At 57.6% G+C, this 21,399-nt stretch overlaps 6 protein-coding genes across 6 annotated transcripts; 4 read left to right on the top strand and 2 right to left on the bottom strand.

Annotated features, from left to right (window-relative positions):
• Positions 1 to 622: 622 nt before the first annotated feature.
• Positions 623 to 2,169, top strand: MKK02DRAFT_25687 (putative transcription initiation factor iib; the record flags this gene model as incomplete). Its single annotated transcript, XM_053087075.1, has 8 exons — positions 623 to 655; positions 748 to 855; positions 901 to 958; positions 1,003 to 1,007; positions 1,055 to 1,474; positions 1,524 to 1,858; positions 1,915 to 1,966; positions 2,014 to 2,169. The coding sequence occupies 8 exons, from the start codon at positions 623 to 625 to the stop codon at positions 2,167 to 2,169; spliced, it is 1,167 nt and encodes a 388-aa protein (XP_052946650.1).
• A 267-nt stretch (positions 2,170 to 2,436) lies between these two features.
• MKK02DRAFT_26103 (putative cytoplasm protein) lies at positions 2,437 to 5,976 on the bottom strand (the record flags this gene model as incomplete). Its single annotated transcript, XM_053087142.1, has 2 exons — positions 2,437 to 5,350; positions 5,516 to 5,976. 2 exons carry the CDS (start codon positions 5,974 to 5,976, stop codon positions 2,437 to 2,439), a joined length of 3,375 nt encoding a protein of 1,124 aa, XP_052946649.1.
• Positions 5,977 to 8,666: 2,690 nt separating this feature from the next.
• MKK02DRAFT_24916 (uncharacterized protein) lies at positions 8,667 to 10,911 on the bottom strand (the record flags this gene model as incomplete). The annotated part of the gene is made up of 5 exons (XM_053086953.1): positions 8,667 to 8,844; positions 8,901 to 9,133; positions 9,176 to 9,308; positions 9,362 to 9,449; positions 9,501 to 10,911. 5 exons carry the CDS (start codon positions 10,909 to 10,911, stop codon positions 8,667 to 8,669), a joined length of 2,043 nt encoding a protein of 680 aa, XP_052946648.1.
• A 1,127-nt stretch (positions 10,912 to 12,038) lies between these two features.
• Positions 12,039 to 14,001, top strand: MKK02DRAFT_45578 (uncharacterized protein; the record flags this gene model as incomplete). The annotated part of the gene is made up of 4 exons (XM_053093498.1): positions 12,039 to 13,206; positions 13,254 to 13,359; positions 13,403 to 13,615; positions 13,674 to 14,001. The coding sequence occupies 4 exons, from the start codon at positions 12,039 to 12,041 to the stop codon at positions 13,999 to 14,001; spliced, it is 1,815 nt and encodes a 604-aa protein (XP_052946647.1).
• A 1,567-nt stretch (positions 14,002 to 15,568) lies between these two features.
• Positions 15,569 to 17,280, top strand: MKK02DRAFT_45577 (Gti1/Pac2 family-domain-containing protein; the record flags this gene model as incomplete). The annotated part of the gene is made up of 4 exons (XM_053093497.1): positions 15,569 to 15,633; positions 15,695 to 15,807; positions 15,854 to 15,938; positions 15,984 to 17,280. 4 exons carry the CDS (start codon positions 15,569 to 15,571, stop codon positions 17,278 to 17,280), a joined length of 1,560 nt encoding a protein of 519 aa, XP_052946646.1.
• Positions 17,281 to 17,636: 356 nt separating this feature from the next.
• Positions 17,637 to 21,249, top strand: MKK02DRAFT_45576 (uncharacterized protein; the record flags this gene model as incomplete). Its single annotated transcript, XM_053093496.1, has 19 exons — positions 17,637 to 17,711; positions 17,759 to 17,813; positions 17,865 to 17,922; positions 17,975 to 18,018; positions 18,082 to 18,198; positions 18,251 to 18,393; positions 18,447 to 18,507; positions 18,556 to 18,617; positions 18,667 to 18,731; positions 18,783 to 18,922; positions 18,983 to 19,030; positions 19,085 to 19,222; positions 19,266 to 19,358; positions 19,416 to 19,562; positions 19,611 to 19,744; positions 19,789 to 19,834; positions 19,880 to 19,981; positions 20,034 to 20,183; positions 20,243 to 21,249. 19 exons carry the CDS (start codon positions 17,637 to 17,639, stop codon positions 21,247 to 21,249), a joined length of 2,685 nt encoding a protein of 894 aa, XP_052946645.1.
• Positions 21,250 to 21,399: the final 150 nt, after the last annotated feature.

The following is a 21,399-nucleotide window of genomic DNA, read 5'->3' as shown; positions in this document are numbered from 1 at the left end:
GGGTGGCTGCGCGAGGCTGTTTGGCTGAAACAAAGGTACAAAAGGGGAGGCACAAACAGAGAAACTGATCCCGCTTGCCTTGCCTCCTTTTCCCTCGCCTCACCTTGTGAATTCACCTACCTTGGTGTTGCATCTCTCTCTCTCCTCAGACTTATCCCTAGACCTTTTCCTTATCGGTCACTCCACCCAGCTTGCACAGCGACTCTATCCAGCTCAACACGAAGAGCAGGCGAGAATCACGCAGTCGCAGATAGGAACGGAAGATCGTTAAGGGAAACGGGCAGAGAAAAGAGGAAAAAGGATACCAGAGACGAAGAGCGAAGCAAACAAGAGGGGAATTGGGTAAGTTGCTCTATGCAGAAGAGAACATCCAGTCGCGCATGATGCGTCGCCCTTCCGGTCGTGGTGTCTCCCGCAGGATTGGGGAGTAAGATGGGATAGAGGCTATTTCTGGTCATGGGGGACTCTTCGCTCACACAGGCCTGTCTGCTTATCAATCTTCAGCACGCCCGCTCTGCTGGTGCAAACGATCGAGAACACCGTTTCAACACGGTCATATCTCCTTCAATCGTCCTCCTGAATCACCCACTGCTTCTCCCCCGAAAGCACAATTGCCTCAAATATGTTGGGTGTAGCAGGACCAAAGCCACCCGGGGTAAGCCATCTTTTGCCACCCACCCAACAAACGCTTCTCCGGCGAATACAGCCCCCGGATGAGTTGCGCACAGTACTGACGCATCATATCAGCCCAAATACGGCCAGCCGGTACTTCCTAACCTGAATGTCCGCCAGATCTGCCCGAATTGCAGGTCGGACCCACCGAATATCATCGAAGAATATTCAAAGGGGGATTTGGTAGGTTCCTTTTGCGATGAGGTAGGCAGGCAATTGACACCGCAGGTCTGTGCAGACTGTGGTACCATACTCGGCGACAGAATTGTAGACACCAGGAGCGAATGTGAGTTGATCGATTCCACCTTAGGATAAACGCTGACCAAGTAGGGAGAGTAAGTGAACACAGGTTTTTACCTAAAAGCTCTGCTGACTCCTATAGACCTTTGCTGGCGATGAGGGTGGTGACGACCCGTCCCGAGTCGGAGATGCCGGAAACCCTCTTCTCGGCTCGAACCACCTGGACACCATGATCTCTGGGCGGGACGGCATGACCGGCATGTCGCGTGACCTCCAGCGCGCCCAGAACCGTGCCAACGCCCACAATCAGAACGGCAAGACGTCCACCGCAAATCTCCAAGCTGCCTTCTCGCGTATCTCGGAGAAGTGCGACGTCATGCAGCTCGGCTCCAATATCACCACTCGGGCGCAGCATGTCTACAAGATCGCGGACGAGAAGAAGGTGACCAAGGGGAAGAATGAGAATGTGGTCATTGCGGCGTGTATCATCTTTGCGTGTCGTGATGGCGGGGCGAACCGGTCATTCACCGAGGTGTGCAAGGCGCTCAAGGTGTCAAAGAAGGTAAGTCTCCTGCTTGAATCTCGCTGTGGCCCTTAGTTGACATCTACAGGAGCTGGGCCAGGTGTTCAACGTCATCAAGGCCGCTGTACAAGAGGAGCGGAGCAAGTCAGGCACTCTGCCCTCCACGGCCGGAATCGCCAGTCTTTCCGAGACAGTCGAGGGTCTCATGGGCCGATACTGCAACTACCTCGACCTCTCGACCTCCCTCTTCAATTCGGCCAAGTACATCTCTACCCACGCGGCCAGCAAGACAGACATCGACGGGCGCACATACCCGTCTATCGCTGCTGGGGTTCTCTACCTCGCCTGCGTTCTCTTTGGGCTCACCACTGGCGCAAAGGACCTGGCCGAAGTGGCGGGTGTCACGGATTCTACCATCAAGCTGTGAGCTCGTCTGCCCCTTCGAAGTGCAAGTCGAGAGATGAGCTGATCCCGTGCAGGATCTGCAAGAAGGTCGCTGCGAAGCTTGACCAGGTCATCAAGCCTGAATGGGTGAGCTATCTCGTCTGCCCAATCGGACAACAGCTGACTCCGCATAGAAGGAGTCATATCCGAAAGGCTACCAGCACCTCCTGGCCATCGGGAAAGTCAACGAGCCCGGTACCAACGGCAGCCAGCGCTCCAGCACTCCGAAGACCAATGTGAACGGCGAAGCCCAACCCGCCGCTGCTGCGACCCCTCTCATCTCGGCCTGATGACTCCGTTCGGCACCTGTCACTGGGAATTGTACTCGTAGACCCCTCTCTTTAGCGTAACCACACCTCGTTCCCGCCGCTCTCGTCGTTAGCCAGTCCGCTTTAAGTCATAGGGAAATCGTTTTTCATCCCTCATGTATGTCTGTCACCTGTCACCTCAATCTCACTGCGTGATGCTGCACATTTACAGTACATGTTCTGTCTCTAATTATCTAACACTCTATGTCTGCACACTTGGACTACATTACGTCTAGCTAGCTTCATACTTCATACGACACTCCAAGGCTTCACTCCCCCCTCCTTGGTCAACGCTTGGATCACCGCCTCGTTCCTCGACCCCATCACCGCATCCCTCAGACCCTTCCTCAGCCTCGCCAGCGCCACCTCCTTCTCCTGCTCGACCGTCTTGTCCCCACCTGTCTCAACCTGCCCTCCACCATCTGGCTGAGCAAAGAACGCCCTCAGATGGTATATCGCCACTCCCCACATGAACTCCTGATTCGGCTTCACCCAACCCCTGACCACCGCCTGCCCATACGCGCTCAGCACCTCCGGGTCATTCTCCACTGGTTCGTAGAGAGCTCTGAGCGCGTCCTCCCCGCCGGGCGACTCGAGCGGTACGTTTTTGACTGAAGTACGGAGTAACCGGAGGACATTCGGGTTGGACCAGATGACCTTGCGGTAGTCTGAGGGGTAGCGCATGGAGAGGGGAGGAAGGAGGATTTGCGCAAAGGTCGAATCGCCAAATGAAGCGTTCTCGAATAGCGCGACGAGGTCCGTGTAGAACTGGTAGAAGGGTTCGAGGCCAAGGAAGGATGTTGAGGCTGTCTCGAGACCTCCGCGCGGCGCTGAGGCAGATGAAGGTATCGAAGATGGTGATGCGCCCGAGCCGACCGTCATCCCGCTCAACAAGTTTCCCAAGCACTCCTTGACCACATCATCCCTGAACAGCTCGCTCTCGCCGGTATTCACCATCCCGCCCGTCTGATGCTCCAGCATATACACCTTCATCATCCCAAACAGCAACGCCGAGCGGTCCAGCCTGTACCCGCACGCCAAAGCAAGGCGGAGGAAGACCAGTGTAGAGCGGACGATCTCCAGCTCGCTCGGCGTCCAATCAGCCGGTGCCTGCTGAAGAGCCGCCGAGTCGGCCGAGTGGAGGAGCTCGTCGATGGGGTGGAAGAACCATTCTGGGCGGAGTGGGAGACCAGGCGGTAGCCGACCAGTCTCGTCCGAAGAGGGAGGTGCGGGGCCGCGGAGGGTCCCGGTAGCTTTGAGGTAGAGGTGGTGTATGTGCGTAGGAGCGGTGATATTGGTAACGTCTGGAAGGATTGCATGCTGCAAGAGCGGCCGGAGTAAAGTAATCGAATCGGCATGTCCAATGCCCTTGACCGCCGAGGCGAGTTCTGGGACCGTCACCAGCCAATCGAGCTTGAGGAGGTCATCCAGCAAGTCAAGAGCGAGGGGCTCTTCTCCCGGTCCGAAGGATGCCAACAAGCTGAACGCTGGCTGGAGTTCCGACCGACCGCGAGCGGATCCGAGTAGAATCGATGAGCGGAGTAGCTCGTATTGGATAGACCGACCGAGCCCGTCTGGCTTGAGATTTGCCAATAGCTCGTGATCCTCCGGATTGTCCAGAGTGAAGCGCGCAGCAAATTGGCCCTCTTCTGTTGGAGCAAGCGCGAGGGCTCCTTGGAGGCGGAGGGCCGAAAGAAGCAGCTGATCTCCTGTCTTGCCTTCCCGCCGGCTCTTGAGTATGCTCCACAATTCCGCCTGCAGGCCTGACTCTTCAAGCCGCGCTCTTATAGCCTCCTTCTCCTCCTCTCCTCCCTTGACACCGTTGATGCCCAGTCCGGTCAACCATGCGACCAGCACATCGATTGCTGCACGCAAGACCCCCGTCTCCGCCCTCGGCTTCTGTACCTCCTTCTCCAGCACGTCGAGCGCCTCCTCCGCCCAACCCAGCCCGGATATTTGGGTCCAAGTGAGATCGTGCTCCGGCGTAGTGCGATGAGGATCGATGGCACACGTCGTCCAGCCCTCCAGCAGCGCCAGGTACGCTGCTGCGAGGTCAACCTCCTGCGCATCGCCCGATCCGAGGCACGACCGTACGTGTTCGCCCTGAACAGCCCACATGTCATGCGCTGTCCTGGCCGTCCCAGCGGCAAGACCGTACCGCGCCAGACTGCCGAAAATGCGAACGACTTCGATACAGAGCTCGATACCGAGCGGATCTTCCTCCGGCCAGGTCGAGACTACGCAGAAACGCAATAGTGACCCTGGCAGTTCCGCATCGACGATCTCGGTCGCGCAGAGCCGGGACGAGGCGATGAGGTCCCGCATGAGTCGAAGCGGCTCGAGGAGAGGGGCTTTCCCAGGCTGGAGAGGCCATGGGCGGCGGATGACGTGCGTCTGAAGTAATGGAGGGAGGAGGGGAAGGATGGTCTCGGCTGTTTCGCGGGATGAGGTGCTGGCTCGACGGAGGATGAGAGTGAGGTGGTGGATCGATATGGAGGGCAGGTAGTCGGGTGTGATGAGGAGTTCCGAGATGCGGGAGAGGAGCTCTTCGAATGGGACCGATGATACGGGGGCTGCTCGTCCGCCTGCGTCCGGACCAGGCAGGAAAGCAAGCGGTCCCGTCTCGTTCAGCGTCCAGCTTGGACCTCCCAAGGCCGTATAGAGCAGCTCGATGGACGTCTGAAGCAGCGTCACGCTCCGTCCGCCATACAGGGCATCCACAGCCAGGCTGACTGCCTTCTCGCACACCCTCTCCTCCTCGCATATTCGCCGAACCTCCTCACTCTCCCGCTCGTCCCCTAGCACGTGTACGCCAATGACTTTCGCTAGAAGTCCCATCATCCCCACCCGCTGAGCAGGCACCGTGCTCCGGCAGAGGTGAAGTATCTCGCCAAGCGTATAGCCGGCCATATCGGGCTGGTCTCCGTGATGATGTAGACCGAGGTGGGTGGGGAGGTCGGCTTGTTGTGAGGAAGAGAGGAGCCGGCCAGAGAGGTCGAACCGAAAATGACCGTTGTTGGCAGATGATGAAGTTGCTGGGATAGGTGATGAGGACATCCAAGCGAGTTTGTCTGGTTCGGCGGCAGTATTAGGGAAGTAGGTGGATTTGAGATCCGCATCTCCGAGAGGGGATGTAGCGGTCGCGTCAAAGCGGACGGATTTGCTTCGAGCAGCAGCAGCGGCCGTTGGAGGTGGTGGTGAAGGTGGGGGCGATGCAGATGCGCCAGCTGGTGCTGCTGTGGATGTGGTAGCTACATGATCAGCCAGCAACCCTCGGGTACGGGAGTGCCGAGACCTACCCTGACCGGTATCTCTCATCCCGCTAGACCCCTCCTCAATTGCCTTCCCAGCCCGTTTCTCCGCCCTCTTCCTTAGCGCCAGCAGCACACTCGACCCGAATCTCTCCTCTAGGTCCTTGACTTCCTCTTCCCTCTCCTCGAACGTCATCTCCTCCACCTTCCGCCGATTCTCATCCCCTATTTCCTGCTGCATCCGAGCGTATTCGGCCTCCTTCCCTCCTGATCTGGGCTTCGAGGGTCCGGCTTGTGCCGGGCCATCGCTGACTACTGCTGAAGCTGTGATCTTTGGTATATCGGTGGACTCTACGGCTCGTCCGACGCCTGTATCCCGCGCTTGACGAGCGGAGGCAGCTGCAAAGGCCGAGGGACGTTTGGGCTTTTGCGAGCGGTGGACGATAGTTGGGAAGCCAGAAGTGCTCTCGGTAGGCGCACGAGGAGCTGTGGGAGGCCTGGGGGCCTCACTGGAGCGTTCCACGATGTTGCCGAGCATGTTGCTATCTCAAGGGACGAAGTGCAAGGTAGACAATTTTTGGTGGTTTGGAAGCGGAATTCCTCAATTGCCTCCACTTCTCTGGTCCACACCACCTGTCCTGGCAAGCTAGCGCATCATCATAATTGGGAAGGGTCTGCAAGCTAGCTAGAAAGTGCGGGGACAGCAGTTCATCCACACCCTGCAGTCTCGACCTGGCAAAAGAGAATTATATCCTAGTCCTCCACCATCGCCCACAATTCAAGGTCCGCTGAGATTGATCAGCCTGACTACAGCTTGACTACCCTGCGTCCCCATAAGCCATAAGCCGAGCTGACTCACCTGCAGTCATAGCGCCGGCCTTCCCGATGATGATGTCGTCCTTCCTGTTGCGCAACCACCGCTCTGTGTAGAGTGACGCATCCGTCGCCGCCCGCTCCATCTTTTGCAAGAGCTCCCGCACGTCCCGTATCGCTCCTTGATACTCCTTGGTATGCCCAGCCACCTTGGAGAATTGTTCGCGGATGAGGTTCGCTTGCACCGTCTGATCGGCCGCGCCCTCTGTTGCTTTTATAATCTCCGCAAAAACTCCCTGCAAGCCCTGCGCAGCTGTATTGTGGGTATCGACTAAGTTCGCGAAGCGAGTGCTGTTGTCCGAGAAGAGATCGCCGAACGCGGTGGCTTTGGAGTGAGCGATCCGCCGAGGCAGGCCCTCGGTGCCAATGACGATATCCTGCACGTCGCTGATGCTGTATATGTCGAGATCGCGGGCATTTGCGTGGCGGAGATAAGCGTACTCAGGGCGAGATCTGTCAAAGTCAGCTGATGGACCAGATAGAGACGGTAGTCACAATAGTCTAGCCTGACTAACGATTTCAGCTTCTTGACGAGGGCATTGAATGCAACTGCGGTCTCGGGCTGCGAGTACATGCCGGGCGCGGCGTACATGTACGTGCAACCCCTGGACCCCAGGCCGTGGACATACTGAGCATATGCTAGAGGATCCCGGATGTTTAACGAGTTGAACCGGAATGACCGTAGGTTTGGCATGCCCGATAGCGGAGTGGCCGAGGGGGACGGCCCGTCCGAATGCCCCGTATCGGTGATCTCTAGTTCCTGCAGGGCCGGGAGGGCGTGATCGAGGGCAGCGATGACTGCAGACCAATCCGAGCAGTCGTTGTAGTCCGCTCGGAACCTTAACGACCGCAGCCCCGGTCCGAGGCAGTTCCGGGCGAACTTCCCCATCCACTCGGGACTGAGCGATGCCTTGCGGATCAAGCAGCCGAGCCTCACCCGCTGCATAGGCTCGCACTTCCGCTGCCGCCGCATGTTGAGGAAGTCGATATACTCCTTAAGAGATACCTCCAGCTCCGGCCAGACGCCCTCAACGTCGATGCCAACGACACGCTTGTCTAGCTTCTTATTGAGGAAAAGCCACTTCTTCCACCCCTTTACCTCCTTGACGAAGTCGTCCGGGTTGTCTGATGGCGGCTCCGATTCGTCGGAGCTGTAATAGCGCTCCGACTGGATTTCCGTGTGTACAGAGATGACGATGGTGTGACGGACCGTCATACCGGGGTGCTGGGGCGGAGATGGAAGTTCGGGCTCTCCGCTGGAAGCGTAGCCGAAGCTCTCGAAGTGCAGGTATTTGACGTCAAATTTGACCTCACTCTGAACTTCGACGTGGACCGATTCGCCGCAAAGATGGGCGACAAACGAATCGCCGCCCTCGTACACCGGATACTCGTGCAGGATGGTCCGGAGGCGCGGAAATTGCACGCGCCAGGCGGCAATGTCCTTCAGAAGCGCCTTCGGATCAAAGTCCTTAGAGCTCCTGGATCCGCCATACGAGTAATCCGGCTTCGACTGGGGAGGCGGGCTTTTGTCGATAGACCGAACCGCATCACAATAGATGGTCTGTCTAGGCTGATTGATCAGCTCGCTGCTCTGACGGAGAAACGGTGAGCACGCGAGACATGTACTCACGTCGTCCCTAGTCATCTTTGACGCGACACTAATATGGATATCCCGGTAAAGCACAGCAGCCACCCTGGCTGTCACTGTTTTCTCCACCCTGAGGAATCTAGCCAGCGTGTCTTGGTCAAGGTGCTCGAGCACCTTCTCCATGACCTCGAGGGTATTGTACAGCTCGACAGCCGCCTTGCTGTACGGCTCTGCTTCCGGCAGCTTGGCGCTGTCAGAGACATGTTGGCGCTTCGCCGGAGGGGGCGGAGACGTAGGGTGGGGCTGGGGAAGATTGCTGGGTGCAGAATGGGATGTCGACATCACGGACAGGCTTGAGAGGTAGGGGTGGGAGAATGTGGGGACAGACAAGGAGAGGATCTCGAAGAGGTAGTAGACGTCTGTGATGTAGATGCGAAGCACCTGGAAGGGGAGGGAGATGGAACGCTGATAGATGCAGTCGAGACCCGTCAACGCGTCGGACTGGACGCGGAGGCGTTGTAACAGGTGACCTGCACTGCCGGCAGGGCACGAGGTATGCTGAGGACGGAGGACTCAGCTATGTAGGAAGAAGTACTGGTCGATCTGAGTGTTGAGACCAATAACCACGGCGGATTGACGCATCATCGCCCACCCGCCCTGACTAGTGACTGCCCTACTCTCGTCCATACAATGAATAGCAACTACATACCTCGAGCCCGGACAGGCTCATATCGCCCGCTCCTCCTGCTTCCTCCTGCTGACCATACTCACCCATCGATATCGATGATCCGAATGATATCCGCCATCTTGGTCTGCAGCTCCATATGTCCCTTGAGCACGCTACTCACGTCCACATCCTCCACGCCGGGCTGGTTAACAGGCGCCAGACCAGCCGGGGAGAGACCGCTATTGAGCGTCGCAGCTCGGGATATCACTTCGTGTAGCCTAAATTGTCAGCTTTACCTGTTCACCTTGCTCGTCGAGAGGGGATATAGTCTCACCTGACGACACTAGCCAGTACCCAGTCAGCCTCCGAATAAGCATTAACCAACCTCCGCCCGACGACACTCCTGCAATTCTTCCACTCGTCCGCAGTGGGTTCAGACGGAAGGGAGATGAGGTACGCCGATTCGACGTATTGAGGCACGGCGCTACCGCCAGCTTCGGGTGAAGGGAGGGAGGCGAGGTAGATGAGGGCTTTGAGAATGGTCAATGCACCCAGCGATGAGCCAATCTGGCAATCAGCATGACCTCGCACTGGCAACAGAGGACGTACCAGGATGACTGGCCGCTCGCCTTGGACTCGCTTCTCCAAAACCTCACCCAATATTCTGCCCGCCTTGTTCGCCCGGTCGGTAGCTTGCATCCAGGTATTATCCAGCGACATGGACGCCATACTGTACACCGTCCTGACTGGTCAGCAGTAGTCCCACTTCCATTGCGGGCAAGAGGAAGAGCTCACATGGGCAGCTTCACAGCTGCAAAGTAGGCGTTGAGAACGGTGCGCTTGATGATCTCCCCCTTGATTTTGCCCTTCACCTTCTTCAGCGCTGTAGTGTCAGCCAAGCTATGCTATGACACCCAAGTAGAGAGGGTCTCACCCCAAGAGTTGATATCCCGCCCGGTCTTGAGCATCGTTCCGCTCTCAAACCTCAGATAGTACACATCCCGCCCATCCTGCAAGCCCAACCACTGCTCCATATTCGCAGAAGCCGCATTCGCGTCGTCCGCAGTGGTAGTCGGTGCGGTGGAACAGATAGCGCGCCAGGCAATCAGCGCCTCTACAGGTGACACGCTGAGTAGACCCGGCACGATGATAGTGGCCGTAAGCGATGGCGGTTTCTTTGCTGCCTTGATTGACGATTCGTCAGGGGCCGCCGAGTCCAGACGGGGCCGAGTGGATGCGGTAGGTGAGGATGGAGCGGGGTTCGAGTCGAGGTGCAGGTGGAGTAGCTGTTCTTCAAGTGCGTCCCGCTCCGATTCTACCTCTTTCTCCACCTCTACCGCCTCCTTCTCTTCCGCCTTGTCCACTTCTGCCTTGCTCCCTTCATCGATGGACGATTTCCGCTCCTTCTTCCCCTCGGCGCCTTCTTCGCCTATCTTCTCAGAAGCGCCGTCCTTAGCAGTGGCCTCCGCCTCCTTCTTCTGTCGAGCTTGATACCGCTCCCTCGCAGCCGCCATCTCCTCCACTTCCTCCTTTGTCGCCATCGTCCCAGCACCCACCTCCAGGAACCCAAACTCCTCTACACCCCTCCACCTCTCCCTCACTCGCTTCCCCGCCAATCCACCACCGCCGACTCCAAAGAGCGTTCCCAGCACTACCGGTGCCGCTCCTCCAGCTAGCAGTCCGCCGATTCCCAGAGGTGCGAGCAGAGCCGCGATTGCCGGAGCGGCCAAACCCCCCGTTACCCCAATCAATACCCCGCCCGCAATCACCCCTGCCCCAGTCGCTAGCTTTCGCCCCAGACTCCCTCCCCATCCCTGAGAGTGAGACGCCCGGGTCGACTCAACTTTGTCGTCCGGCTTATCCGCGGCTTGAAGCGCCTTGAACAGCGTGGACCCCAGTTCCCGCTCGGCCACTGGCAGCCTCTGTCCCGGCTCCAGCCCGAGAATGTCCAGCGTGCGGTGCGCGAGTGACCGGCAGAGAGGTGTGTACCGGAGCGCCTCCTCTTTATTCGCTTTAGCCTTCTCGGCTTCGACCGCCAGACTCGCCTCGACGAGCACTGACCCCATGCGCTGCGTATCCGCAGGAGACCAGTCCGAGCGCTGGGACTCGGCCGACTCGCGGACGAGCTTGACGTCAACCTCACCGGGGAGATTCGCCGTGTCAATATCGACGAGCTTGGCTACCGAGCGCAGCCAAGCTAGGGCGGTCGTGTTGTGCCATTGCCGGGAGGAGGGCGATGGAGTGTGAGCAGGGTGGACCGCGGCGCATAGGGCAGCGAGGCAGAGTATGAGCCGCGTCTGCTGCGGCAGCTGATGAGGCGCCGGGGCTTCCTGCTGAGCTGACATACTGTTACGATCTCATGCGGAAGATGCAGGTACGGACCGACGAGTATTCAGGAAGGAGAAGCTACAGAGATAGCGCTGTTGCTCGGCCTCCTTGAAGGGCATGACGTCATATGGGTTTAGCGACTGGCTTCGAAAGGCAAACCGCTGACAGCGCTGAGCGCTGATATATGATATATGATATCGACCCGGAGGGCGCGGTCAAGGGAGCTAGGGTATAGGAGACTGAACAAGACAAGCGATACATAATCAAGATACATTACATACAATGGGGGAATATCGACAAGACTGATTAGTCCCACATCCAGTGGAGCGTTTAATCGGAACAGGACATGCCCAGTCTAGACGTAATGAGATTCAATCTCCGCTTGGGCTCGGTCCGAAGAGGAGCCTAACCCCGCCTTGAGCATGCTTTGACAAAAGGTCGCGCGAGCTGGACGGGGGACTGCAAGCGTTGTGAGGGGGAAGAGAGGGGGAAGATCAGGTCAAGCAGGTTAGATGATCAGTGTGGTGATCCCGCCAGTACTGCAATACCAGAAGATCATATATCTGGTTGATCAGCTTGTTCCTCTAGTGAGGGGAACATAGGAAGGAGAGATCAGATATGCGATGTGTACGCCTCCCAACCAACAGCAACCTCTCCAGGACGAATCCCAGGGAGGGACCTGTCGTCGGTCGTCCTGACGTGCAAATGTCTAGCAGTTCATCCGGAACGAAGGAGGGGTGTGGGTGGTGGGGTAGGGGATGAGAGCTGGAATACGCAGTACTCACCTGTGCTATCATACGAAGATCATAGGGTACCTACCAGTAGGTATAGGGACAAAGGCAAAGCTTGGACCAGAAGAATTTCGGACTTGGCTTGCGGGTCAAGGGATAGGCGCGCGCACGAGGCGGCCTCTCTTCAGGCGCTTTGTCCGCAAGTTAGGCGCGGGCCGAGGTCATTGGAGACCCCACACGGAACCGTCGCGTTTTGAGAGATCGTCAAAGTCAAAACTCCATTCCTCGCACTCATCAGCCACTTTATACACCTATAACAGTACGTCAAGCCATCATATAGAAGCCAACCAGCTTCATACGGAGTGTGTCAGCGCTACCAGCAGTGCTAATTTCATAGATACCCTCTCCGTCTCATGTCGTCACCTCCTTCCGAGCCCGCTCGGCCCCCTCCCCAGCCCCTTCTCAACCCCAAATACCGCCACATCTCCCGCTCAGCCGCCAAGCGCGAGTCCGTCCAGCTCCTGGGCTCCATCAAAGACCTGCAGCGTCACTTCCTCCGGGCGGCGTCGATCGAGCACCGCCCAGGCGCAGGTATCGGCGTCAAAGGGCTAGGTACCCTTGGTGAGGAAGAGGAGAATAGGGATCCGGCGGATAGCTTGTCAGCAAGTACGAACGGCGGACCATCTCGGGATCGGAAGCTATGGAAGGAGGTGGAGCTGCAGCGGGTAGATATCGAGACCGCGCGGAAGGAGGTCAAGGCGATCATCAGTGATCTGAGAGGATTATGGTCTCTCGGTGGGGGGACACCGGGGACCTCCGCCTCCACCTCGCCAACCACCCCTACTTTCGGCCAGACAGACACTCAGCAGCTGCTTGTCCGTACAGCGAGGTCCATTCGGCGGGTCAGGGAGCTGTCGCTCTCGATCACACAAACGGGTCGAAAGGTGTCCAACGGGATGTCTACTCTGCCGCGCCCAAAGCAGGGTCGAACCAGTATCTCTACTCCTTCTCGCCCTGCTGCGACGCTACCACGAGCAGTTTCAGCGTCGGGATCGACCCTACCGGTGCGACAGTCATCGCTGGGCGCCATTGCTGCCGCGAACGACCCATCAGACACGTTCGGGTCACTGAGGCGAGCGGCAATGGAGGTGCTGGCGGGACTACGGGGCATGGAGGAGCGTCTGCGCCTGCAGTCCAATACCGCACCAGTCCTCGAGACCGGCTCTGGTCTCAGCGGGACTCAGAGCGTATCTGCCTCCTCGACAGACGACCCCTCGCGCCCGCCCTCGTCCATGTCCGGATTGGTATCCGAGCCAGAGTCCATGAACGAGCAAGAGGAGGAGGAGTGGAACATGAACATCTTGGCGGCGGACGGGGATCTACATCGGCACATCGAGACCTGGGAGGAGCGTATAGCGGCGGAAGGAAGGGAGTATCGAGCCATATCTTCGGGAGAGGCGGGCAAGGAGAGGGAGGCGGTCAGGCGGTGGCTGGGCGTGGTGGAGTCGGTGTTCCGCTCTGACGGGGAAAGGGAGGCGACTGGAAGATGGGCCGACGGGGACTGGGAGGGTTCGCAATCTGGTAAGCTCAGCTTGATGTGCCTGCAGCGGAGAGCGCTGATCAGGCAGAACGGATACATGACTTCCTCCTTGCACATCTTGCTTTAGATCTTCAGCTATATCTACCCAATGTTCAGCATCCGGATCTCCGCCAGGTTCTGCTTTCCCGACTGTCGTGAGTGACTTCAATCTATATAAGGGGAGATGCTGACCGCCAGCGATGGGTACATTTTGATCCAGGCATTCAATAATGCTCTCGGCTCGTCCTCGCGCTCGTGGGGCTTCGTACCCGATGATGACATTCACGACACCTTGAATGCCGTTCCAACGACACGCGGGGATGGATCAGCGACGTCCGAGGCGGTAGCCGATGAGAAGAGCAACGAGGGGTGGACGTTCAGGCGGATCGGTAATTTGACTGCTTGGGCTGCGTGAGTCTGCTCATCCCTCTCTCTTCCTGGCATAATGATTCATGCTGACCTCACGCAGGGCCCTCAGACAGAGGTACAACATCCTTCTCACTCTCCCTAGCCGGACCACCTCCTCTGCCTTCCTGATCCCGCCCACACCCCGCCCAACCGGCCCAGCATCATCCCCCGATCCCAAGCTGCGCCGAAGCTCGCCCGACGGTACTGGCGCTCCGGGCCGAAAGAGCGATGTCCCGGCTTATCTGTTTGATCCGGCAAAGGTGGCCAAGCGGGAGCCAGGGTGGGAGGAGATGCTCGAGGGGTTGGTCGTCAGGTGGATTGAGGAGGTTGCGACAGAGGTGAAGGGAGGGGGAGTTGTCAGGGATAGGACAAGAGGGGGAATGATCTAGCTATTGGTCTGCGAATTTCTGTGCGGATCGGTATGCGGGGTGCGCAGCTCGTCATGCTATGCCACTGCCATACTTCACGAATAGTCGCCAGACTTTGAGCACGATGACGGGTCATGACGCGTCGCCTGTAGATCTCTCGGGGCATGGCGGCAGCTGTACGAGCGAGCAGCGAGATTCCGATACAAGGAAGTGGGCGGATATCGAACTGTGGCCAGATAGTAACACACAGCTGACCTTGGCCAGCCTTGGCCCCCTCGACTGCATGGTACCATGCGACTCATTCTGGCGCTGCTCGTCATGGACAAGGACGGTCCGCGTTCCGACGTGTTGCGCATCGATTCGTCATGGCGGACAGACCGGTATCCGTCAGTAACCGGCTAGGGCGTCTCACGCGCTCACAAGTCACCTGATCACAGATCTGACTTTTACGGCGTGGGCGGTTTATCCTTTGCGCGTGCCTGCTTCAAGCGGACGGGAACTGTACGGCCGATCTGTCCTAGTTCCTGAGACTTGAACCATATCCTGAGCCGCCGGCTCGATAAGGGGAGCAAGGAGCTGCAAGGAGAGCAAGGCCACGAGAGAAGACGAGAGGATGTCATGCCGCAGCTGGAGATCTACACGGGCTGAAGGCACCCAGCGGAACGATGTTGCCAGCCTCACGTCATGCGGAGGGCCGGTGGCTGAAGGTGGCACACTCTGATCGAGATCAGTCAGGTGTCCGAGGGGGAGAAGTGCGGAAGGACGGAAGCCCTCCACGATCCACGACGGCCCCCGAATAGTGCTGAGTCGGTCCAGGATAATTCTTCTTGGAGCTTGTTCCTCGCTAGACCAGGTACCGCGGTTCCAGCTAGCTACGAGATCCTGCGAGATCTCGGCCGCCTGGGCCGGTACGGAATGCAGTTGAGGCACAGCCGGTCCGACCCAGTCCGCTATCAATGAGCGATGGTCCCCCGTCTCTCCCCCATCCTTCCCCTTCCTCGCTGCACTCGGGGGTATATCGGAGGTGGTGTCCGAGATCTCATTTCGAAGTGGAGGGTGCCTCCGAGCGGCTATACCACTGAAGCTGACAGCGTTGTCCCACATGGTCCATCTATAACAGGAGTACCCGGTCAGGCGAAAGATGTCACTTTGCGGCATTTGGGCTCTGCGACTTTTCCCTTTCCCGTTCAGCAATCCTCAAGTCATGGGGTACGGACGGAGCACCATGTCGGCTTCATGCTTGTTGACGTAGACCCGAGGATTTGGATGCACTTCAAGCTTTATATACTCAGCATCTCTTTCTGAACTTGGCGCCCACTTTCCCGTTCCACTCTTCGCTTTGCTGTAGTTACCGTATAGCCCGCTCGATAGAACAACGAAGTCTTCCTCCGCATACCCCATCCCGCAAATTTCCAAACTTTAGATCTCGGGAACGCGAGCGGCTAGCGTGTTTACCCTTCTTTACCTATACCTTCTTTGATCGACATACGACTCTCATCCATACTTTGTCGGGCTACCACTCCGCCAGCGACCACTCATCTCTACCCCGCAGTCGGTCCGCTCTAGGCACTCAAGACAGCTCCAAAAGATGTACGCTCCGACGTCGACGCAGCAGCCGGCAGCAATTTGCGCGCTCAAGTCGCCTGCTGATGCGTAAGTTTCGCTTGGCTGCTCGGAAAACTCAGCGACGCGAGCATTAAGCTGACGGTGACAGGATTCACGTGCTGGAAGCGGTCCGGGTTGGCCTTGTGCCTCGGGTGACTAGGCGGTTGACGGGGCATGAGCGGTCTCAGATCAGACCGGGGACAGTTTGGGTATGGGAAGAGGGTGAGTCACGTCAAGGCTGAAGATAGGGCTCGGCGCTAATGGGCAGAGGAGACAAACATGCGGAGATGGACAGACGGGCGGAAATGGGGAGCATCTAGGGTTGGCGGTGGAGGATTTTTGGTATATACCGAGTAAGTCTGCTCGGGCCAGACAAGAAAGTTCTGGCTGACGGGCAGAATAAACGAACATCACTCTCCACCGGTCAACCAGCCTGACGCGGCCTACCCCTACCCCAGCTTCTACCCCAACCCTCCTCGCGAAGCACTGGTCAAGCAGACCTACTCGACCAGTATGACTCACCCAGTCAGCGGCAAAGTGAAGAAATTTCACGTCGTTGGCTATTCGTCGAGGTCGAATCCTCAGGGCGACGCGCACAGCCCACTACCCCTCCCCCACGAGCTTCCACTCCTCTCGACGCTTCAAGTCGTTCCGGGAATATGGCCAGAGTGGGAGCGGCGGCGCGAAGGGACGGGTCAGAGGGAAGGGACGGCCGGAACAGCGGCGCCTGAGAGCAGGGCAAACAGTGGAGAAGCATCTTCAGCACGAAGGCCTTCAGCCAAGTCTGAGCTACCCTCTCCTCCCCAGTCCGCGTTGCCTTCGCCGCAGGTCAGCATGCCTGGCCTAGCGACCGCAACTCAGACCCAGCCCGCGCGAGGAAACGGCTACGCCGACCAGTCACATCCATCGGATTCTCGAGATGGCCTGTCAGGCGCGTATAACTCCCCCTTTTATTATGCTCCAGCAAACAATGGTCGCTCGGCACCATCCTACCCCGTCAACGTGCCCGCTCAGCACAACGGGTACGACCGGTACCACCCGTACCGAGACCGACCTGGCCAACATAACTCGGGCTTCTCATCTCCTGGCCTCCCCACTCCCTCCTCTTCTACCGAACAAAGCCAAGGAGACGAACGGCGAGCATCAGGATCAGCACCGCAATCGTTAGCTCCACAGCAGGGCCAAGGCCAGGGACAGTACGCCTACCCATTGCCCTCCATGGGTTCCCACGCCCCATATGGCGGTGCGTATCGGGAACAACAGCCCATGAGGTCACCATACACCTCACAATTGATGCCCCCCGTCCACAATGCCCCCTCCCCATACATCGACACCATCAACCCCTACCAAAACCCCTACCACCAGCAACAATCCCAGCACCATCAGCAATCTCATCAGCCTCCGCCCGAGCAGCCTCGGCAGCAACCCGCTCGGAGCCTGTCACACTCGCCTACCGTCCAGACACAGACGGTACCGGGGCAAACGGATCGGTCTCCCAAAATCAGCATCTCCTCTGCCTTGGCGAGCGAGAATGCCAATTCGGGCGGGTTCACCCTTCCCCCTCTCCGGGTGGCTATTGATGGTCAGAATACCCGGATCAGTCCGTCGGGACAGAGCCAGCGGAGCAGTCCGGGCAAGTCGCCAGTGCAGGACAGGCGGGAGCTGGGGGACTCGGGGAAGAAGGTGCCACTTTGAGGAGCTTGGTAGGTGATAAGCAGTAGAGCGAGCTTAGGGGATCTGAAGACTTGTACTGTGTATATATCTCTTGTTATGCATCAGTCTATATGCTAGATGTTTTGAGGCAGCTGAACTCACCGCTTCTGTTGACGAACAGCATAGCTTCTTGGCGATAATGATAAGGTTCAACTTCCCTGGAATCAGGCACGAGCTCAGCATTCCTCGTCCTCACGCGCAACGCTCAATGACGCTCAACCTCTCCGTCTGGTTTCATCTTTTGAACTCCTTTATCCCCTTCATAATCACGCGCAGCAGCTGCGATCCTCCCTTGCAGAGCTCTAGCATAAGTCACTCCTGCTCCCAATGCTGGCAAGATGACTCTGAGCGGAGAGGCGACCCCTCTACTCGGTGCAAGTGGGAATGGACCAAGCTCCAGGATCTTGTCCGAGGTGCGTCCGCTGTACCGAAGCGGAGGAGAATTAAGCTGAATCGCCAGACTTTAGTCTACCCTCTCATTCATCAAATCCGAGTGGATATCTTGTCCCATATCGGTATGCTGAAGACCTGCTAGGCGGGGCGATACAACAACTGACGGTTGGCAGACACCCCTTTGACATATGATCAGCTCCTGGCTCCTGACTCTACTTATACCATCGTCCGGTGAGCTCTTAGTCTCATGTACCGGTCTGGGGGAATCAAGCTCATGCTGTAGACCATTGACCGAGAAATACCTGGAGCTGCAAAATCAGTCGACCGGTCTGTACAGCTGCTCATCACGTCGCTTGCCGCAGTGGAGTATCTTCCAGCTGACTTGATCAGTCTTCTGTCTGCTTTTGAACAAGGTTCAATTCGTCCGGGACTCGCAACAGCTCAGTATCTCCACCTTGTCACTCTCAAGGGCGACGCTATGTGAGATTCTGGCGATCCGGGTACTGCGTGAGCCCAAGAGCTGCTTCGCGGGGCCAGTCTCAAGCTGACCGCAGTGCAGGAGGATGGTCCGAGCGGTCCTTACCCCTCGCCACGGTCCTCTTGACCCCATGGGCGATCTTTCAGGGTGCTTCAGAGGAGATCATCGAGAAGACGAGAGAAGAGGATGAGGATCTCTTGGAGCACTCGGCAAATGCCTTGGAGGTGAGCCTCTCGAAAGGGGGATCCGGAGGGGGTCATCGAGCTGACTGAGACAGATGGCTATTGTGAGCTCGTCTAAGCGGTTCATCCGAAGTCCATCCTGCCAAAAGGTCATAGGTGAGCTTCGACGTCAGCGAGAAATAGGTAAAGCGGCTGACGGATCAGAGGGTATATGGTCGGGACGGATCATCTACTCGGCGCAGAATGTCCGCGCTCTTATAGCGGATGTAGGCGATACTTTTGGACTTCGTCTAAGCGCTTGGCTGATCCTGGCAGAACTACAAGAAACGGCCCATCCAGATGTACAACCCTCACAAAGCGCCATTACTTGACCACTACCGGTAAGCTTTTAAATACTCCCCGGCCGCTGGGAAATCAGCTGATAACTTCAGTCTGAAAGTGCCCAAGATCCGTTCCATCATCGAGTACAGCAACTTCGTCGTCCTATTCTTCCTGTACGTTCTAGCGATGGAGGGTTTGGTGGACTCGAGGATGAACAAGAGGGAGATGGCGTTCGTGGTATACGCATTAGGTAAGCTATCCACTGAGCGCATCGCTGCAGCTGTAGCCTAAGATCCAGCTTACAAGGCAGCATTCTCTTTGGACAAGCTCGCCGCGGTGCGAGAGAGAGGTGTAAAGGGTGAGCTCGACGCTTGACATGTAAGCGGAAAAGGGGAAGCTGACACGCGCGCAGTCTTCAGCAGCTCGTTAGTCAACGGTTTCGACTTGACGTTCATGGTCATCTACGCGGTCTATCTGAGCGCGAGGGTATACGGCTTTTGGCAGCACGATGCCGAAGCGCTTCGTCTGGGAGCGAATTGGCTCGCTATTGGTGCGCCGTCTCTCTGGAGATCTAGACTCAGCTGACATCTCAGGTGCGGTCCTCATCTTTCCGCGACTTGCTTTCGTCACGCTCGCGGACAACCTGATGGTACTTAGCATCCGCTCGATGCTGACCGAGTTCTTCTGTAAGCTATGAAATCGACGCTGCTGGACGAGGCCACATAGCTGACTGGGTTTCATAGTCCTTATGGGAGTAGCCGTCTTTTGCTTCTGCGGCTTCGCGTACGCCCTTTTCACCCTCGCACAAGGCCGCTTTGAGCTATCCCAAATCGGCTGGTGGTTGCTGGAAGTATACTTTGGGCTCGATGCTTCGGGATTCGAATCTGCCCGTAAGTTATCTACTGCGCAGCTAAGAGGAAGTAGCTAATCCAGGACAGACGATTTCCATCCATTCCTCGGTCCGATGCTCATGGTCTCTTACGCGCTTTTGTCGAATACGCTGTTGTTGACTGTGCTGGTCGCTATCCTCGGAAACACGTTTGCGACCATCAACGCGGATGCGGCTGCCGAGGTGAGCTAGGTGGACCCTATCGCGCGATCGAGGCTGACTGGCAGTCCATGTTTCGCAAAGCTGTGGCAACACTCGAAGGGGTCAAAGCAGGTATGCCGTGACTTATCAGCCTATTGGACTGAGCTGACAAAGTAGACGCCGTGTTCAGCTATCAACTCCCCTTCAATCTCGTCGCCGTCATCTTCATGTGGCCGATGAGCTACATACTCAATCCGAGGTGGTTCCACAAGCTGAACGGTGAGCTGTTCTGATTATTAACACGGCTGAAGGCAGAAAGCTTACAAGGAAGTGACAATGATCCGGGCGTCGAATTTGCCGGTCTTGTTGTGTATTGCGCTGTACGAGCGGAACAAATATGACGACACGAGCATGGCGGAGCAGATTTGGGACTACGTGGATGACTATCTGGGTTACTTGCCTCGCAAACTCCGATCAGCAGGTGAGCCCACGTTTCCAATAGCTGTCTTGTAAGGTGTAAGGTAAGAGCTGACACGATAGCTGGATTCGACAGCTACACCTCTAGCCAAGATATCGGCTTTGTGTTCGAGATCGAGCGGGAGGTTGGCAGCTTCTACCGGGGATGGGATGACGATATCCTGGAAGATGATCTCCACCTCCTAGGCGAGAGTCAAGAGGACAAGGGCCAGAGTCAACCCGGCTCACCGCCTACCGGACGCGAGACTGAACGCCCGCTCTCATCCGCCCCGCCACTCACCGCATCACCCAGCCGGCTCATACGCGCTCCGGAAACGCCTCGGTCCCGGTCGAACAGCATGCCCAGCCGAGACCCTTCCCCTGACCGTCCATCTATCCCAGCAGGACCTCGCGCCCGACCTCGCCGTAACAGCTCGATCCATGAGCCGAGTCCTCTCGCCCGGCTCTTCGTGAAGAGTCCGGACCGGTCTCGGAGACAATCACTCATGCATGCCATGCTACCCGCCAGCTCCTCTCATCCCACACTCGCCAGCATCCTCAGTCCCACGCAACGGCGGAAACACTCGAGAGTCACCAGCCAGCCTATCGGGGCTAGCAGTCTCGGCCGGACCGAGCCAAAGACGCAGGAGGAGGAACGGCCGCGGGAGGCACCATGGTCTTTACCGGCCGCGGGACATAGTCGGGGGCTGAGTAGTCTGGAAGAGATCCCCGAGGGGTCTAGGCAGGGAACGACGAGGAGCGTCCGTTTCCCCGTCGCCCGGGATAGCCCAACTCGGTCCGCAATCGCGATCGCAGATGACCAGGTCAGTCCCATGACGGTCCTTCAACCCACATCGCCTCGGTCGGAAGATGACAAGCTGGAGGATACAATTGGCAAGGCCTCGCAGGTCGTGGAGGCACTGCGGATGCCTGGCGTGGGGGATGCCGTCGTTGCAGTGGGTGAAGTAGAAGAGGTGCGGACGAGGCTGGACGGGATCGAGAGTCGGCAGAAACGGATAGAGGAGCTGTTGCGGATGCTGGTCGAACAAAGGGACAGTACTACGACTCAGGGCGATGACAGAGCGGACTAATTGGTATGTAGCATAGGTGCAGATCATGGAATCTTCTGTATCATCTCTATCTGTCCAGCGAGCAATGGATGATGGAGCCCCACACAGGTCGGGACGAGAAGATACCAGATTTCCAGACCACTTGTTGTACATCGCCTTTCCACAACTTCA

Source organism: Dioszegia hungarica (genome assembly GCF_025882075.1).
Source record: "Dioszegia hungarica strain PDD-24b-2 chromosome Unknown MKK02contig_8, whole genome shotgun sequence".
Classification (NCBI taxonomy): domain Eukaryota; kingdom Fungi; phylum Basidiomycota; class Tremellomycetes; order Tremellales; family Bulleribasidiaceae; genus Dioszegia; species Dioszegia hungarica.
This window is presented reverse-complemented; position numbering and strand designations above follow the sequence as displayed.